The 16,201-nt window shown below is 34.2% G+C and overlaps 1 protein-coding gene, 2 long non-coding RNA genes and 1 pseudogene across 4 annotated transcripts; 1 reads left to right on the top strand and 3 right to left on the bottom strand.

The window, feature by feature from the left end:
* Positions 1-1,316: 1,316 nt before the first annotated feature.
* Positions 1,317-3,842, bottom strand: LOC144561036 (ABC transporter G family member 16 pseudogene; annotated as a pseudogene). The gene has a single exon (XR_013513559.1). The product of XR_013513559.1 is annotated as an ABC transporter G family member 16 pseudogene (transcript).
* A 2,213-nt stretch (positions 3,843-6,055) lies between these two features.
* On the top strand, positions 6,056-8,659 carry LOC144561051 (uncharacterized). The gene is made up of 3 exons (XR_013513566.1): positions 6,056-6,390; positions 7,385-7,474; positions 8,333-8,659. It is a non-coding gene; the product is annotated as an uncharacterized LOC144561051 (long non-coding RNA).
* A 3,936-nt stretch (positions 8,660-12,595) lies between these two features.
* LOC144560186 (putative protein phosphatase 2C-like protein 45) lies at positions 12,596-13,201 on the bottom strand. The gene is made up of 2 exons (XM_078309369.1): positions 13,100-13,201; positions 12,596-12,922 (listed from the first exon to the last, which is right to left on the bottom strand). The coding sequence occupies exons 1-2, from the start codon at positions 13,199-13,201 to the stop codon at positions 12,596-12,598; spliced, it is 429 nt and encodes a 142-aa protein (XP_078165495.1).
* Positions 13,202-13,359: 158 nt separating this feature from the next.
* Positions 13,360-15,054, bottom strand: LOC144561048 (uncharacterized). Its single transcript, XR_013513563.1, has 3 exons — positions 14,417-15,054; positions 14,106-14,261; positions 13,360-13,887 (listed from the first exon to the last, which is right to left on the bottom strand). It is a non-coding gene; the product is annotated as an uncharacterized LOC144561048 (long non-coding RNA).
* Positions 15,055-16,201: the final 1,147 nt, after the last annotated feature.

Here is a 16,201-nt window from a genome sequence, read left to right as displayed (position 1 = left end):
TCGATTCTGATCTGACTCGGTCGAGTTTGCAGCCATGACCAAAACCTATTGAAGGTTGAGTATATTAGTAATATAGTCTAATGTATGCTCTTTTTAATAGTGAATCAAATTTTGTTGAAGCATATGTGTCTGTGTTATGAATTAAATTCCTAGTGAATTTACTAGGTGGACATGAGGATCAGTTTATAGCTAGTTTGTTCTGATGTGCGGAAATGAGAGAAAAAAAAAACATGATATGAAGATTATGAACCTTTTAAAAATGATGATTTTCTACCTATTTAGAAAAATAGTAAAATAATTAAAAATATATATATATAAAATTAATTGGCATGTACATTTCTATATGAAAATCATGTTGAACCGTTCAAATCAACTGTTTAAACTTTGAAACAAAGATATTGCTCTTTACTACGGATTTAGAAATCTGAATAATGTAAAATTGGTATTATTTTTATTGAAGTAAAAGTTAAACAAGTAATAAAAAAAATAAAGTTCAAATATATACAATTATTAAATTTATTTTGTAATATTCTTAAACCGTAATTTTCTTTTAAATTCTTTTGTGTAACTTGGAAAATATTTTGTTGAATTAGAAGTTAAATAAGTCATTAAAAATAACAATGAAACAAACAATTTAAGCCATGACTTAAATAACACAACCGAAAAAAAATAATTTAATTCATAATTAAAGTAACAATGTAAATTTTTTGCGTAACTTTTTTTTTTGATTTGTTTTGTAAATAAAATAGAGATCAAACATATAATCTTATATTTTATTGATAAATTAAAAATAACATACAATCAAAAGTGTAAAGAAAAACATGAAATTGCTCAATGAGTACTGAACAAAAAAAATAAAAAATGTTAAAAATCTCTAGTAATTAATACTTGACCAATCAATTCCAACTAATTTTTAATTAGGAAAGGTCACACATATATGTATTAGATTACTGTCAAAATTGGTATGGTTCAACACTTCAACTACATTAAACAATTAGAACAAAGGTGGAGAATGTAGATCAGCTAAAACAGTATCTAGTCTTGTTTAGATGAGCTACCCCCTACCCCTTACCAAACTTTATTATTGTTTAAGAGACACAAGTCAGAGAAACTCTTTTTTTTTTTTTTTTGAGAATAGTCAGAGAAACTTCACAGCTCAATTTTTTGGCTACCACTTTACCAGTGTACCAACATCTGAACAACCAACAACAAAATATCCAAATGGTGCTAGTATGTAGAATTTAGTAGACTTGTGTATGCTCTCTCTTTCTCTTACATTCTTAACTAATGGGCTAACAAACTTACATAAATGTGACACAAATACAGCTGAAATCCATTGACAATATCCAAATTAAAATCACATTTTATCAAAAACTTACAACAATATATTATACAAAAGCTCCTATCTTCATCCCTTGTAATTGGGTATTATCCATACATCTCCATTCACATAAAGAGCTCACAACAAAAAATGGACAAAAGAAAAAAAAAACAGAGAAAATTTCACTGTATAATTTTTTTTACCTTCTCTTGTTCTTGCCACCAAGCAACAAGCTAAAATAGAACAAGAACCTAAACAAGAAACCCCATGCAACTGCTACAAGGAGGCAATCCCATTTGCCCATTTGCGTCACCGCAACTTCTTTCAGAACACCCTGACCCGTCGTGACGCATGTTTGATTTGTAATTGTCACACCGAGAGCCCCGCTTATTGCACTCAGAACCTTCTCTTTCATCTGATGTGGCAGTCCTCCGAAAGGAGAGTTATCGAATATTTGAGTACCTCTTACGTAACATTCACCGGCCCGAGCGAACTCATTTTGTAGAACACCTTCATATGGATACTTGACAAGTGAGAGGTAATGGAACCATAACCAATAGTTCGGGATCCGGTCACGGTTTATAAAGAAGCCGGAGAAAAGAAGGAAATATGCCAAGATTGCGACAACCACAGTATATCCAATCATGACATGAGGAACTACGCCCGAAAGGAAAGTAACGAAACCCGATCCGGACCAGAAAGAAGCGAGAATAATAAGTACATAAAATGTAAAACCTTCTAATCCTCCATCAAGACCTACAGAAAAGAAAGTGGTGACAGCAAATGCTATGGAGAGTAGCACGAGTGGTGGGAAGGAAACAATCATGTTAGACAGCACATAGGATGAATGGCGGTATGCATTATAGGCCGTCTCCCGCAAGAAGATGAACCGCTCATTGATGAACACAGGCAATGCATCGGCGCACACATAATACATTGTTGACATGGCAAAGGCAAAGAACCCGAGCCTTTCTTGCACCCCTTTGGGTGAGTCATCAAGCTTCCAAAACACTGTGCCGAGAATACCGCCTGTGACCACCACTGCAAAAAGCCTTATGATAAAGAGTTCTGGCATGCGGGATGTATTGATGAAAGATCGCTTGGTTAGCACGCCCATTTCAACCCAGAACGGGTTTGCGTAGGTTTGCATGGTGGAATCACTAGCAACAGGACCGTCAGTGCCAGAGACAAGCTTGCCACGTGAAATGCTTGCACTTATGGCATCTTTTAGAGTAAGTGAGGTGGGGCTTTGAATAGATGATCGGTTGGTGGCAGATGGATTGAGGAGGCACCATGTACGGTGGAAATCGACTAATGGTTTTGAACCCGTCGGGGATGACTCGAGCTCACGGATTACATCTAGTGCAAATTCGGTTCGGTTTTCGTTCTCTGGCATTGGCCGCCCAAACTTTGCAAAGTAGTATGGTAGCATATCGGGTGTACCGCTATACACCATTTGACCCCGAGAGAGGAACAATAATCGATCTAGCTGCCCCAGAATTCGGTATGATGGTTGATGAATGGACATGATCACGACACTTCCATTAAGTGCGATCCGGCGAAGCACCTTCACCACCATAAATGCACTAGTTGAATCAAGACCCGAGGTTGGTTCATCGAGGAATAATAATATCGGGTCATGGATTATGTCGGTGCCGATAGAAACACGACGACGCTCTCCACCTGACACACCACGGTGCCCCTCATCCCCAATGATTGTATTCGCTGCAGCACGGAGACCAAGCTGATCAATTAGAGCTTGAACACGTGCCTTCTTCTTTGAGGCAGAGAGGGTTCGAGGGAGACGAAACTCGGCAGAGAAAGAGAGGGTCTCTTCCACAGTTAGCATTGGAAATAGCAAATCATCTTGCATGACATATGCCGATATTGCCTTTAGAAGCCGGCTCTCGAGGGGTTCACCATTGAGGGTTCTTGATCCTTTTAAGCTTCCTTTAGCGATTCGGTTCGCAAGGGCATCGATTAGGGTTGATTTGCCAGAGCCGCTCGCACCAAGCACAGCTAGTATCTCACCATCTCTGGCCTCACCTGAAATGGAGTCGAGTAAAGTTTTGGTACGACCGTCAGAGTCGGGATCCACCAGTGTAAGAGCGTCCAAATTTGCTTCTAGGTGGCTGTTCTTGCGTCGTTTGGTCTTCACACTGTAGGTAAGGTTGGAGAAGGATAACACAAAAGGCACCGGACGAGAGACCTCGGTATCACTTAGGTCTATGGTGTAATCCGTCGGTGGTAGCATGGCATCATCCGCTTTGACATTGGTTGTGTCTCGTGTGTCGCCCACAAGTTTGAATAGCTCACCGAGGGACGGCCCCCGCTCCCGCTCCCGACTACGACTGTTGTTAAAAGCAGCATTATCGGGTGAATCAGCACCCTCCAAAAATGGCAACTTGTCAATGAACCTTGCCATGATAAAATATATGTTGTGTTTAACTTCGAAATGGATGTGAGTCTTAGTCTAAATTTATAGAGAAGGAGACAGATGAGAAGGTGAGCTAGGCTGCCTAACTGTGAGAATTACTATCAAATCTGTAATTGGTATTTAGTCTAGAATACAAGTGGGTCCCGCTGCTATAATTTCCATACAAATATAGTGACAAATTGTTACATGTAATTCTTACAAACATTTTACTTTTTCAAACCATATCATGTTTCCTTTCCTCAATAAGTAAATACCAGGTAATAAACAATCAACACACAAGTTATAGTAAATAGTCGTATATTATGAACTGTCCTCAAAGATTCTATATATATGTCCTTATTTTGGGAGGTTGACGAAAGTGCTTGGTAGACCGTTAGAGTGGGTTGAGACTTGAGGGAATTTAATAATAGCAATGCCGTGTGCAGTAGGAATAAGAGATCAGTTATTAGGCGGTGGGATATAGATATAAGGGAGTATCCGCATCGTCTGCATTAACTCAAAAGATGCTATAGATATCGACTGTCCGATTGTAAACGGAGTTCATTCGGCTTCCATCTATGTTAGTGCGGATTTAATTAGCACAAATTTTAAAACTGATCGGACGGTCTAGATGTATTAACTCAAAAGATTCCTTTTTGAGTTAATGCAGAGGAGACGAATTCGATATAAGGGGAGAGGGAATGGGGGTTCTTTATATATGGAGATTTATTAATGGATTTTAGACTATGACAGTAAAGAATAAAGATAAATTGAAAGGTGATGAGCTACATGGTACTCACGTAATGGCATTAATTGAAGTAGTTGTTTATTAATTGCATGCTGTTATTTATTTTATTTTTATTTTTCCTTTTTTCAAGTTGATGCCAATGCAATGATGTACTATGAGAGGGAAGTTGTCAACTTTTGAGAATTGCTCTCTCTCTCTAATTAATAGTTGTCAAGTTTGTAATTGGTATATTTAGCAGATACATAATTAGCTAATGAAATAAATATAATTGTATTTAAATGCAAACATGTACACATATACAGTGGGGGCTAAGATCAAAATAGTAGGTCTTGAAAGTTGGTCATATTAATTTGGTTTTGTAATTTTCAAATTTCAAAATAGTTGATTTGAACCGTTACACATGATATCTATATCAAAATAATCTTAGAGATCAAATTTTACATTTTTATTGAAATTTTATAATATTTATTAAGATGGTTTGAAAATTGTTGTTTTCACTGGTTCAAATTTTTTTGTTATTGCTTATTAAAATTAGTGATTTTCATGAGGGTTCAAATTAGATAGGGATCAAACCTCTAATATGCATTGTTCAACCTTTTGTTTTGTTTTGTAAATTAGATAGGGATCAAACCTCTAATTTTATATTTTTACTGGTAAATTAAAAATAACATCCAATTAAAAGTGTAAAAAAAAAACATGAAATTGCTAAAAGATTATTGAACAAAAATATTTTAAAAATAAACTTTAAAATCTCTAGTAATACTTGACCCATCAATTAAAATTAATTTTAAATTAGAAAAGGTCTCACGTGTATTGGTATGGTTGGATTCATTTGTCTGGTAGACCGGTACAGCTGAACTGGGAATGTGAGAGAAACCAGGAACCAAAGAAATCTAACTACAACATTAAACAATTAAAACCAAGGTGGAGAATGGAGATCAACTAACAGTATCTAGTCTTGTTTAGATGAGCTATACACGTACCTTTCCAAATTATAAAAGCTAAACCATTATACAGGTTCTCTGTGGCAAGAACCTTTGTATCAATTATGTTGTCATGCCCGCGGGTAATTTTCTTGCAGCCGCACAAAAGTACCACACAAGCCTTGCATCAGAAATTCTTCCTTGAAAAGAAAAGAGAAATTCTTCCAATGAAACTTGATAGAATTGATAGAGAAGAAAAAACATAATGTGATGTGTGATATAATTATTATGCTGTGATTTCGTCATGTCATGTGATCAAAATTTATTTTTACTAAAGTAATTGAGGATAGTTATATCACCCTAATTTATGGGGGGGGGGGGGGGGTATTATGGGCAATTTGGAAGCAGCGAAATGAATTCATTTTCAGAAGTAAAAGAATGCCCCCTTGGTTGCTAGCGAGAACAATTCATGCAGAAACAGAACTGTGGATTCGATGCCTTGGAGGAAATGTTACACTAAGAAATTAAAATAATAATAATAATAATAATAATAATAGAGCATTTTCACTTGTTGTATGTCTAAATTTAAAAAGAATATGGTACTAATATGGAAAATATTAGAATAGCAGGATATTTTTTTATTATTATTGAAAATAAGGGAATTATATATATTAATAAATATGAAGGACTTATTTAGCTAATATATCAAATTACCAATAGTAAATTATATTCTGACATGTGGGGTCAAGGTCAAATGTAAACCTTTATTTTTCTTTGACTATTATTTCTATTATATCTTTTCTTTCACCGCCATTCTAAGATTCATGAACCTTCTGTCTCCCTGTTCACATCTAAGTTCCTTTTTCTCTTTGTAAAGAATTTGAGTGAGTTTTTCACTTGATGGCTAAGTACCTTTACGGCATGGTCTTCTAATCGTGTGTGTGTGTTTGCTTTCTCACATCACACCTACTGCAGTTGCTGGGTATTTCCCTCCTCTCTGTTTTTCTGCTTCTTATTATTGATATAGAGATTTAAGAAATTGAGTTTAAGGCATGCTTAGGGGTTACTCTCGCTGCTGAACTGAAATAGAAAGTGTTCAAAAGCTGAAAGTAGTGAGATTCTTGAGATATTTATCTTTCTTTTCTCTATTTCTTAACGGGTTTAAACCCGATTACTTTTGATAGTACCCTTTTGCTTTCTTTTTCTCTCTGTTCCAAATTTCTGGTTCAAAGATCAAACCTTGGTTGTATATTTTAGTACTGCACATAAAACAACCTTATATTAGTGTATTAGTACCTTCCTTGTTGATAATTTATTTCCAATGTATTTATAAGAAAGTTCAGGGTTGTTATGGTAAATAGATCACAAGTATCTATTCCTACCAGTATAATCTAGTTACTGGTATGTCATTGCTGAATTGTGTTAATAGTTATTATGAAGAGACTATTTTATGGTATAATATGTAAATTTTGATTAATTGGTAACTTAAATATGTCCTAAGGTCTTTTGAGCAAAAATTACATGTGTAGTTCTGCTGTACACTTAAATGTACAGATTCGAACTATGATTTCTGGGCCTCATAGAAGATAAGAAAACTAATTTTAGTTTATGTATTTAACCTTTTAGTTAGTTTATTAATCCAGAAAATAATTGAGTACAAGTGGGTTGAATTAAGCTCAACTTGAGAATGATTAAATGAACTTAGAATTATTGATTTGCTGCTTCAAAATAGATATACTTTAAATTGAACTATTATACAAATAGGATAAGGCTGAGATTGATATAAATTGAGAAGGTTGAAGAAATAATGAAACTAAATGGTAACTCTTGGTCTAGTTAAACTGACAAGTACGTATAATGCAAATTTATTTCAATTAAGAAATCACACACACATAAATAGCAGTTAGGCGCTGGGATACACAATTTCTTAGTTAATTGTCGAATAGAGATTAATTTAGTATATTATGTTGATATAGGTGTAGATTCTGTTGAGCGAGATTTTGCAGGACCTTCAGAGACTTCCAGACCTTAGTGACATATACATTTTGCGTATTCTGCGTACTCAGGTGCGGGGTTACTGGACTTGTTTGATATTACATTTTTAAGAATTAAATTGTTATTCATTGTCATGTTGAAGAATTGTTTGTTTGCATATTTTGAATTATTGCATCATGTGCATAACCCCAATCAAATTATAAATTGAATTTCATATGATACTGCGGACTTGTCATTTTGTATGGTTTATCGTTTTATTGTTCTCCTGTTCTCCTGTTCTCCTGTTCTGGAGTATAGTTGAAGTCACCAATAAATATTGAGATATGAGTTATACAAAGTCTAGAGTCATGACTAGACTTTGTTACGGAATCCTTATGCGCATATGGTGAACGGCCCTCGCTAATCCCAGTACCGGTTGGGAGGGGGAATCTGATTCTGATTCTGATTCTGACGGGGACTATGGGTGACTATGATTATTTTGTTATTTTGTATAAACTCTGAAAGCACAATTGTTGAGATATGTATCTGATTATGAACTAGACTTAAATAAAATGGTATAAGCCTAAACACATCAGATGAGGGTCTGTGGAAGGTACTATGTACCGACAGATGTGGGTTTAGCGTGGCCACCTGTGTGATAAGATGGTGGGTCATCTGTTTGTGTTACCAGACCTGATAATCTGAGTTTAAGCCAAATATATCTATGCTGAGCTTCATTTGAAATCCTATAAGTTGATATTCGATTAAATATGGTGATTCAGCATTTGCATTCATATATATATATATATAATTGAATTGTTAATGTCATTGCGAAGATTTAATTCTAGATATGGATTGATTGCAAGTCCAGTAGCTCGATTGTGGCAAATTCGCACTGAGAGATAATATTATTATTATTTCTCACCCGCTTCCCCTTTTGGGTTTTACAGGGTTCGATATGGTGGATCTTGGAGAGGCACGCGAGTAGTAGACCTTTATGTATATGCAGTTATGATACCATAGTAGTTTTTCTTTTGTTTACCGACTAGAGAGATTGTATATTATTTTGTTGTACAGTTCTCTAAGTCGTACCCTATGGTTAGTATCCTTTTGAGATACATCTTGTATATTTTAGTTTTACCAGACATTTTGAAACTTTTACTACTGAGATGAAATCTAATGGTACTGTTATTGTTTATATTTTAAATTAAATCGTAAATGCCTTGTAAATATACATGAAACTATATATTTACGGCAAGTGCTGTCACTGTTAGGGATTTCGGGGTGTGACAGGAAAGAATAGGTTGCAGTATTGAGTTTCTTTTTATTTAGTGAGTTCTTAGTTTTGAGAGGTTGAACAATGATGTTGTAAACAAATTTATTTATTGTAAACTTGGTAGCCACTACCAAGCAATTTTAAAAATAAATAAATAAATAAAATAATCAAGTCACGTGTAGTTACGCTGTATTTGTGTTTAATTATTGTTTCAAGTTTAAGTTAGTTATAACAAAATGTACCAAAAAATAAAAAACCGTACAAAATAATTATAATTAATTATAATTAAGAAATAATGTTTTAAAAATTGGTCATGTGACATGACGTGACCAAATCAATTTGTGTGACATGACATGACTAAAATGGTGAAAAACAGTCAAGTCATGCAACATGCGAGTCATGTTATGTGACCGAGACATGTGACGTGCCGTGACAGATTGCGTTTAATTATTATTTTTAAGTTTAAGTTAGTTAAAAAATAATAATAACAAAATGTACCTAAAAACAAAAAAATGTTACAAAATAATTATAATTAATTATAATTAAGAAATAATGTTTAGAAAATTGATCACGTAACATGTCACATAATGTAAACTGAATTAATTTACGTGATGTGACTAAAATAGTGAAAAATAACACTGTGCAAATGATTACATCACACAACATACAAGTTACATTACATAATCGACATAGATAATATCACGTTATGACTAATTTCCTTCTCTACTCAAATTAAGGCTCCTTGCAAAACTTGGGACGTTATCACACTTTCTTCCAAATTATAAATTAAAAGACTATTTGCATGTAAAATAATATTTGTTTAATAGGCAATTGCGATCTGATACGTAATTTTCTCTACGAAATTCAATCTTTATTTCTTGGGTTCCGTTTTCAACAACAAATTGGTGTGGGGTTGGTACCAACTTAAGCATAAATAAATTTTAGAAATTTTGTCCTCTTCATAAATTTTCTTCTCAAATATTGCATAGACATAATTACATTGGCATATACTTAGATAGAATCGTATTGAAATGTAGATATATATGTGTGGTAAAATTCAATCGTGTTTCTCAATATTATGTGATAAATTATGCATTAATTGGGATTAAAATTACTATTTTACCAACAACAAGTTTCGATTGTGATCATTCACAATTTCGACCTTTTTTCTAAAGTGTGCAGCAATACCCTTCTTTAATTAGATATTTCATCTTTTTTAAGTGTACAATAATACCTATCTTCTTCCATTGCGTGGGTCTCTAATGGTAAGAATGCTGTTAGTACCTTCACATATAACGCATGCTCGTATGAACAATGCACAAATCCATACTCCTTGAAATATGCATCAATTCTATATAATTTTTTTATTTTTTATCAAATGAGATATAAAATAAAAAAAAAGCAATTTACTTCTTTTTAAATTTAAGAAAGAATCAAATATGATATTAAGTTTAATTTATTAGGACGATGCTAACAAATATGCTCTTTAATGGGCCACGTTTTTAACAAACAACAACCATGTATCCAACAGGCCCGGCCCAAAAATTAACTTTCTCTCGTCTTCATTATTAGGTTTCTAGTGGACTTTAAAATCTGAAATTGTTGGACCAGGCCACATTTTTAAGTTAAAATCAAAATTTTGAGTGATATACTTGAAGCAGCTCTTTAATGGGTCACATTTTTAACAAAGAATGATCCATCCAATCGGCCCCCTTTATATGAAAAGCATAATATACTGGCCCATATTAATCAAATTGGATATCTCAGTTGAGCATAGTGAAGAACATTGCTACTGTGAGGATAAAAAAACTTGTCCCATTCGGTAAATCGGTTGTTTCACATGCAGTGGCAGATTCGTCCAGACGTAGCCAAGTGTCTACTTCTGAATTTTGAATTTTTTTCGATCCAGTGGTATTTTATACTTGTGTTTACCCTTATGTGAGAATAAAACCTATCTTGGATTTAATTCACGGCCCAACGGAAGAAAATCTGTATAAAATAAAGAAAGTCGGTTTAGACTGATTCGTGAAAAAGAATCGCTGATTTGCATGGGAAAAAAGGAAGTCCACTTCTCCGCTTTGATTTGTCAGAAAAAAAAAATTTGATTTGCGTCACCATAAAGAAAAACAGGCGATGTGTGTGTTGCGTCGTCACTCTCCAGAGGAGAGAAAAAAGGCGATTTGCATCACCACCCCTTATTTCGCCCAAGCTAGCTCTCGGTCCTGACTCTTCTCCTTTTTGTCCTCGACCTCGACTCTTTCCCTTTGCTAATTTTTCTTTGGTAAGTGATCAAACTCTATTGATTTTTGTGCCTCTTTTTCTACTCTTGTTCGTATTTTGTGTCTACCTCTGATTAAAATCGTGAATCCACTCCTATTTAGATGCTTGTCTCTTCATTTAAGGTGTATGGTATCCTAAAACATTCAAATTTGTATCTTCTGAAGTAATTCAAAATTTAAAGTTGATTCCTTGACATCTTGGGAATAACTATTTCCGTGGTCTTACTAACAACATATAAGTAATTTTTCTATCATCACCTTATTCTTGTAGTTTTCATCTATCCCCTCTAAAGCTATTGGAGCTCCAATATGAACCTGCGAAAACGGAGGCATTGAGTATGAAAAAAAAAAGGTAATATTAAATAAACAAATGAAGACATAAATATAATGTAAAATAGCAAGGATTCGTATGAGATTACAAGGGATAATTAATTCAATAAAATTTATTAAATTTCTTTATATTAAAAAATCAGTCTTTAGTCTAGAAGCAAAGACAATGCTCTTCGTATGAGTGATCGCAGGTTCAAAATCTACTGTCCTAACAATAATCGCAACAAAAAAAAAATTATCTATATTGATTCCACCAGACACCACGATGCTTCTTTACTGAGAATTTATTCCATAAACCAATTATGAATGAATTATTGTATACTAGTATCGTATCCATGCGTTGCAACAGGGTATTGCATATTATAAGATAACAAAAAAATATTCTCATATAAAATGACATATTTTCATTAAAAAAACAGACCAATAAAAAAAATAATTATTCAATGATGAAGTTAGATTTGCTCAATCCAGACACCTTGTTTCATTGGATTTTTATTTTAACTTCATTTTTCCTAAATTTCAAAAATCAAATAAACAATTAAATAGAACTTTCTACAATATAAACAAGGCCAACATGTAAATCATATAAAATGACAAACTTTCATTAAAAAGATAAATCAATGAAAAAACAAGTTATTTAACAATATTCACGGAAATTAAAAAAAGTTGGATCTAAATACAATATAGAATATAGAATGAATCCAGCTTAGCTATGCATGTAGAGATGAATCGAACTGAAATGCAATGGTACTGCGGCTCGACAGAGTGGTCGCATGCAGTCCTTGTGTGGAATCCAAAATCACTAAATCATAGAGAAGAAAGGGTGCATTGTGCCTTAGCGTGGATCATGTATGACGTTTCATTCTATGACGTGATATATGATCCACGCTAAGGCACAAGACACATTTTTCTTCTCTATGTTTTAGTGATTTTGGATCCCACACAGAGACTGCATGCGACCACTCTATCGAGCCGCAGTACCATTGCATTTCAGTTCAATTCATCTCTACATGCATAGCTAAGCTGGATCATTCATTCTATATTCTATATTGTATTTAGATCCAACTTTTTTTAATTTCCGTGAATATTGTCAAAGAATCAGTAAAACCCTATGCCCTCAATCTAATCAGCAATAAACCTGACGCTTCAATTTATCATCAAACACTAAGCATCGTAAGCGTGCTAAAAAGACCATTTGCGAAACCACATCAGCATCTCAAGTCAGTGATCATGTCAGTAGCCAGTTGCTCCAAAATCAAGACTCAGGTAATTAATTATAATCAGGTCAGGAAATAAAATGCTGGAGCTGAATTATCATAATGCTGATGTCAGCCACCGATACCCTTGAGAATAGACAGTTCAACCAGCTTTTTACAGGAAGGCACAATGCTTCCGGTCTTGTGATTCTCTGTGAAAAAGGGATGCACTGTGCTGACTGCTTCTTGATTGGTAATTTTGTCCCATAACCCATATGAGGCCAAAATTACAAATTCAGATTTGGAGCCGATTTGGATTGTTTGGGTTTCGGGTTCTGGTATTATCCACTGTTTAAAATGTGAGTCTCTAATTCCTCTTGAGGTAAGAGCTGGAGGTGGTGCTTTAGCCACATTGCTTTTCTTTGCAATGGGTCTCTGCTCAACACGCTTCTGTACTACCTAATTATTAATCTGCAAACGCATGCAAAATTTAATTTCAATAAGCAACTTAATCTCAACTGGTGTCGACTTTTACTGACAACTAATGAGCTATCAGTTCTTTACCAAAATACATCAACCTTTGGTACTTTTAAATTCGATTACTGAATTTTAATTTTAATTGTGAAGAAAGGGGACCTGTTCTTGCTTGAGTGTTGGTTTGGTGACACATGTGGCCTTACATATGACAGTTTCAAAATCAGGATTGCGGTTGAAGTTTAGAGAAGTGTATAAACGCATTATTATTTTGCAAAATATGATACGACCTCCCTGTTGTCACAAACTCACAATGCCACTTATTGATCCCCCTTGAACTCCTTCATATAGATAGTAGTGTCGATAAATATCTTACATGCCTAAGACATTAATTTAGCACCTTCATCTTTCTTTAGTTTTCCTCTCTTTAAAACACACTCAAAGAAAATTGCTACTTGACCTGAAACAGAATCAGACAGGAAAAGATTAACTTGGTTTAATATCAAAATGGCTTCTTCTTTAATTAGCAACAAAATTACACTTTGCTTACAAAGGGACCACTTGTATTAATTACACATCAAGCACCTTCCAGTAGAAAAATGCATACAGGACAGATTGAATAAAGGTTGTGCATGTGCAAGAAAGGTAAAATTAACCAAGCCATAGATTTTCTACAAGACATGTTGTCTAAAGGGCATGAGCCTGATTTAATCTAAAAGCATGCGTTGTTAGTTTCTGCATACCAGCAAAATGCCAATCATTATGAATTTCAACTGGTACACCACTTATTGGCTTCCAAGAGTCCTTGATAATGTAACAAAATTATTCGCCATAAACAATAGAATGAACTTCATAAATCTTTATTTGGTACATCACAGGTATACAAACTTAAAAGTTAGGTTATCCAAGTCATCAAACTCAAATGCCTGAAAGCCATGGTTGTCAAGACCCTGTCAAAGTAGACAGAGACCCAGTTCAAGATTGACCTAAAATCAATTGTTCTATAGAGGAAAAAAATGCTGGCATGTGCAAAGAATTTAGTTTTCTGTATTTTTTAACTTTATGTAGCTTTAATTTTAGATTAAGTTCCGCTGAAACCTAATACTGATCAATATAGAGAGAATTTGTCCAAAGAAAGAGGAATATAGAAAAAAAGAAAAATAATTACTATGTAGAAGCGGCTCCTCTATAGACTGGACAGAGGTGATAGACCCCTTCCTAGTTGTGGTAATACGCTCTTGCAACCCTCCAAGATCAGTGGTAATACACTCTTACACATCATTCCAACAGGGATTGAGGAAGAAACAGAAATTCGGCAAATTCACTGAAAATTTTGTGAACTTGTAACCAATTTCCTTATTACCGAATTTCAATCATAAAGTGCTTATTTCATTTTCTAAATTACATAATCCTAAAACGGTGCATAAAGACCAGATACATGTACAAAATAATTAAATCCAGTTTAGAGGAAAAAAGAACCTGAGTAAAATGGAAAATATTGTCGATAACGAGAAGCACATATTGACCTTAAGCATCACGGAAGTGCTCAGCGACAATCAGACCAGTTAGACCAACACGAGCACAAGCACCAGGAGGCTCGTTCATCTGACCGCACACAAGTGCACACTTGCTTTCAGCCTGTGATGCAACTACATCTGGTTAGATAAGAAAAAGATCTGCCATATACAGTTCAAAAAAAGGAAATCGTGATTTATGAGAGACTTTATTTCTTTCCCAGGCTACTACCACCATTATTCTTTTGGATCGTTGTAACGCCTAAAGAGTATCGGTACTAAGAAATAAATAATGGAAATAAATAAAATTGAAATAATTAAAAGTAATCAGAGGCGGAAGTAAGGGTAAAATAAAATTGAAACAATGGGAAGAAATAAGAGGCGGATATATCTGAAGAAGTCGCAGTGAGATGCTAGTTACCGTCTTTAAAGAAGTCAGTTGCGTCCTCTCTTCGATTTTTGCTCTAGGGTTAGGGTTTTCGATCCTCAGAGAGAGAGAGCGGAGGAGGGTTTGTGCTCGGTTTTCCGGCTCAGGGCGAGAGACAACGGGGGGAGCGATTGTTCTGCTCGGATAAGAGAGAGAGGGCGGGGATTTTGGATTCGGTGCTCGAAAAAATTGTTTTCATCTGCACGAATTTTGATTCATATCCGACGGTACAGAATAGAAATACATGTGATAATATGTGTGGCATTATGTGTAGCGGGTATAGTTTTACTAAATTTAGACTTCTACTCATAAAAATGGTGTGTTTAATCAAAAGAAAACAGATTATTTGTTTGGAAGGTTCAGATTCAATCCGAATTTAGATCAATCAATTCCAGTCGTTGCAGTTTCAGGATAGCCAATTTAATTTAGGAGGAATTTCATGTATATCCCTCAAAAGTTTCAATATTACATATTTATCCCTCTAAAATCAATAATTACATATTTATCTTTAAGGATTGTAAAAACTCACATATTTGTCCAATCCATTATATTTAACATTAATTTTCTATGTATTCCCATTTACCCTTCTTTTATTTTCCATTTTAAGGCTAGTGTGTTAGAAAACAGTATTAAATAGTACCAATACCAGTACATAGCCATACCAGTACCTTCTTTGCCTAACTAATTTTTTTTATTTTTTATTAATGATAAAAATCCCGTAGGCTTTGATTGAAGAGTGAGTCTATGGTACTATGCATATCACGGGTTGTTACCGTGCTACGGCTCTATATTCGAGTTTTCAAATGCTAACGGTCAATCCGAATCGTTCATCTTGTTCTCCATATTAATATGTGTTTGGAGATCAAATTTTACATTTTTTGAAATTTTTTTACTATTTTTTTAGATATTTAGAAAATCACTTGATTTGAAAATTCTGGACCATCCAAAAACAGTGATTTTCAATAAATCTAAAAAAATAGTAAAATTTTTTTCAAAAAATGTAAAATTTAGTCTCCAAAAACATATTAATATGGAGAACTGTTGAGAATGAAGGATAAAATTGTATCAGACCCATTAAGCTTCAATCCATAGATTGATTTCTTCAATTTGCAAACTAATTCATGGTTTCTTTCTTTTTCATGACCGGGTGGTAAAGTCATATATACCTCTTCTTCAAGTGTTCCTTGAAGAAATGCATTTTTGACATCCATTTGATATAGTTTCCAATCTTGGTTAACCGCAATAGAAAATAGTATTCTCACCGTATTCATTTTGGCCACGGGTGCAAATGTTTCATGATAGTCTATACCATAGGTTTGAGTA

The sequence above is a fragment of the Carex rostrata genome, chromosome 10, assembly GCF_964058835.1.
Source record: "Carex rostrata chromosome 10, lpCarRost1.2, whole genome shotgun sequence".
NCBI lineage: Eukaryota > Viridiplantae > Streptophyta > Magnoliopsida > Poales > Cyperaceae > Carex > Carex rostrata.
The sequence above is the reverse complement of the archived record's forward strand: the minus strand, read 5'-3'. Positions and strand labels throughout refer to the sequence as shown.

Coding starts and splice junctions, on each gene's coding strand:
- LOC144560186 (XM_078309369.1), bottom strand. CDS start 13,201: ATGCGTTTATACACTTCTCTAAACTTCAACCGCAATCCTGATTTTGAA. Junction 12,923..13,099: donor CAACACTCAAGCAAGAACAG/GTCCCCTTTCTT, acceptor ATTAATAATTAG/GTAGTACAGAAGCGTGTTGA.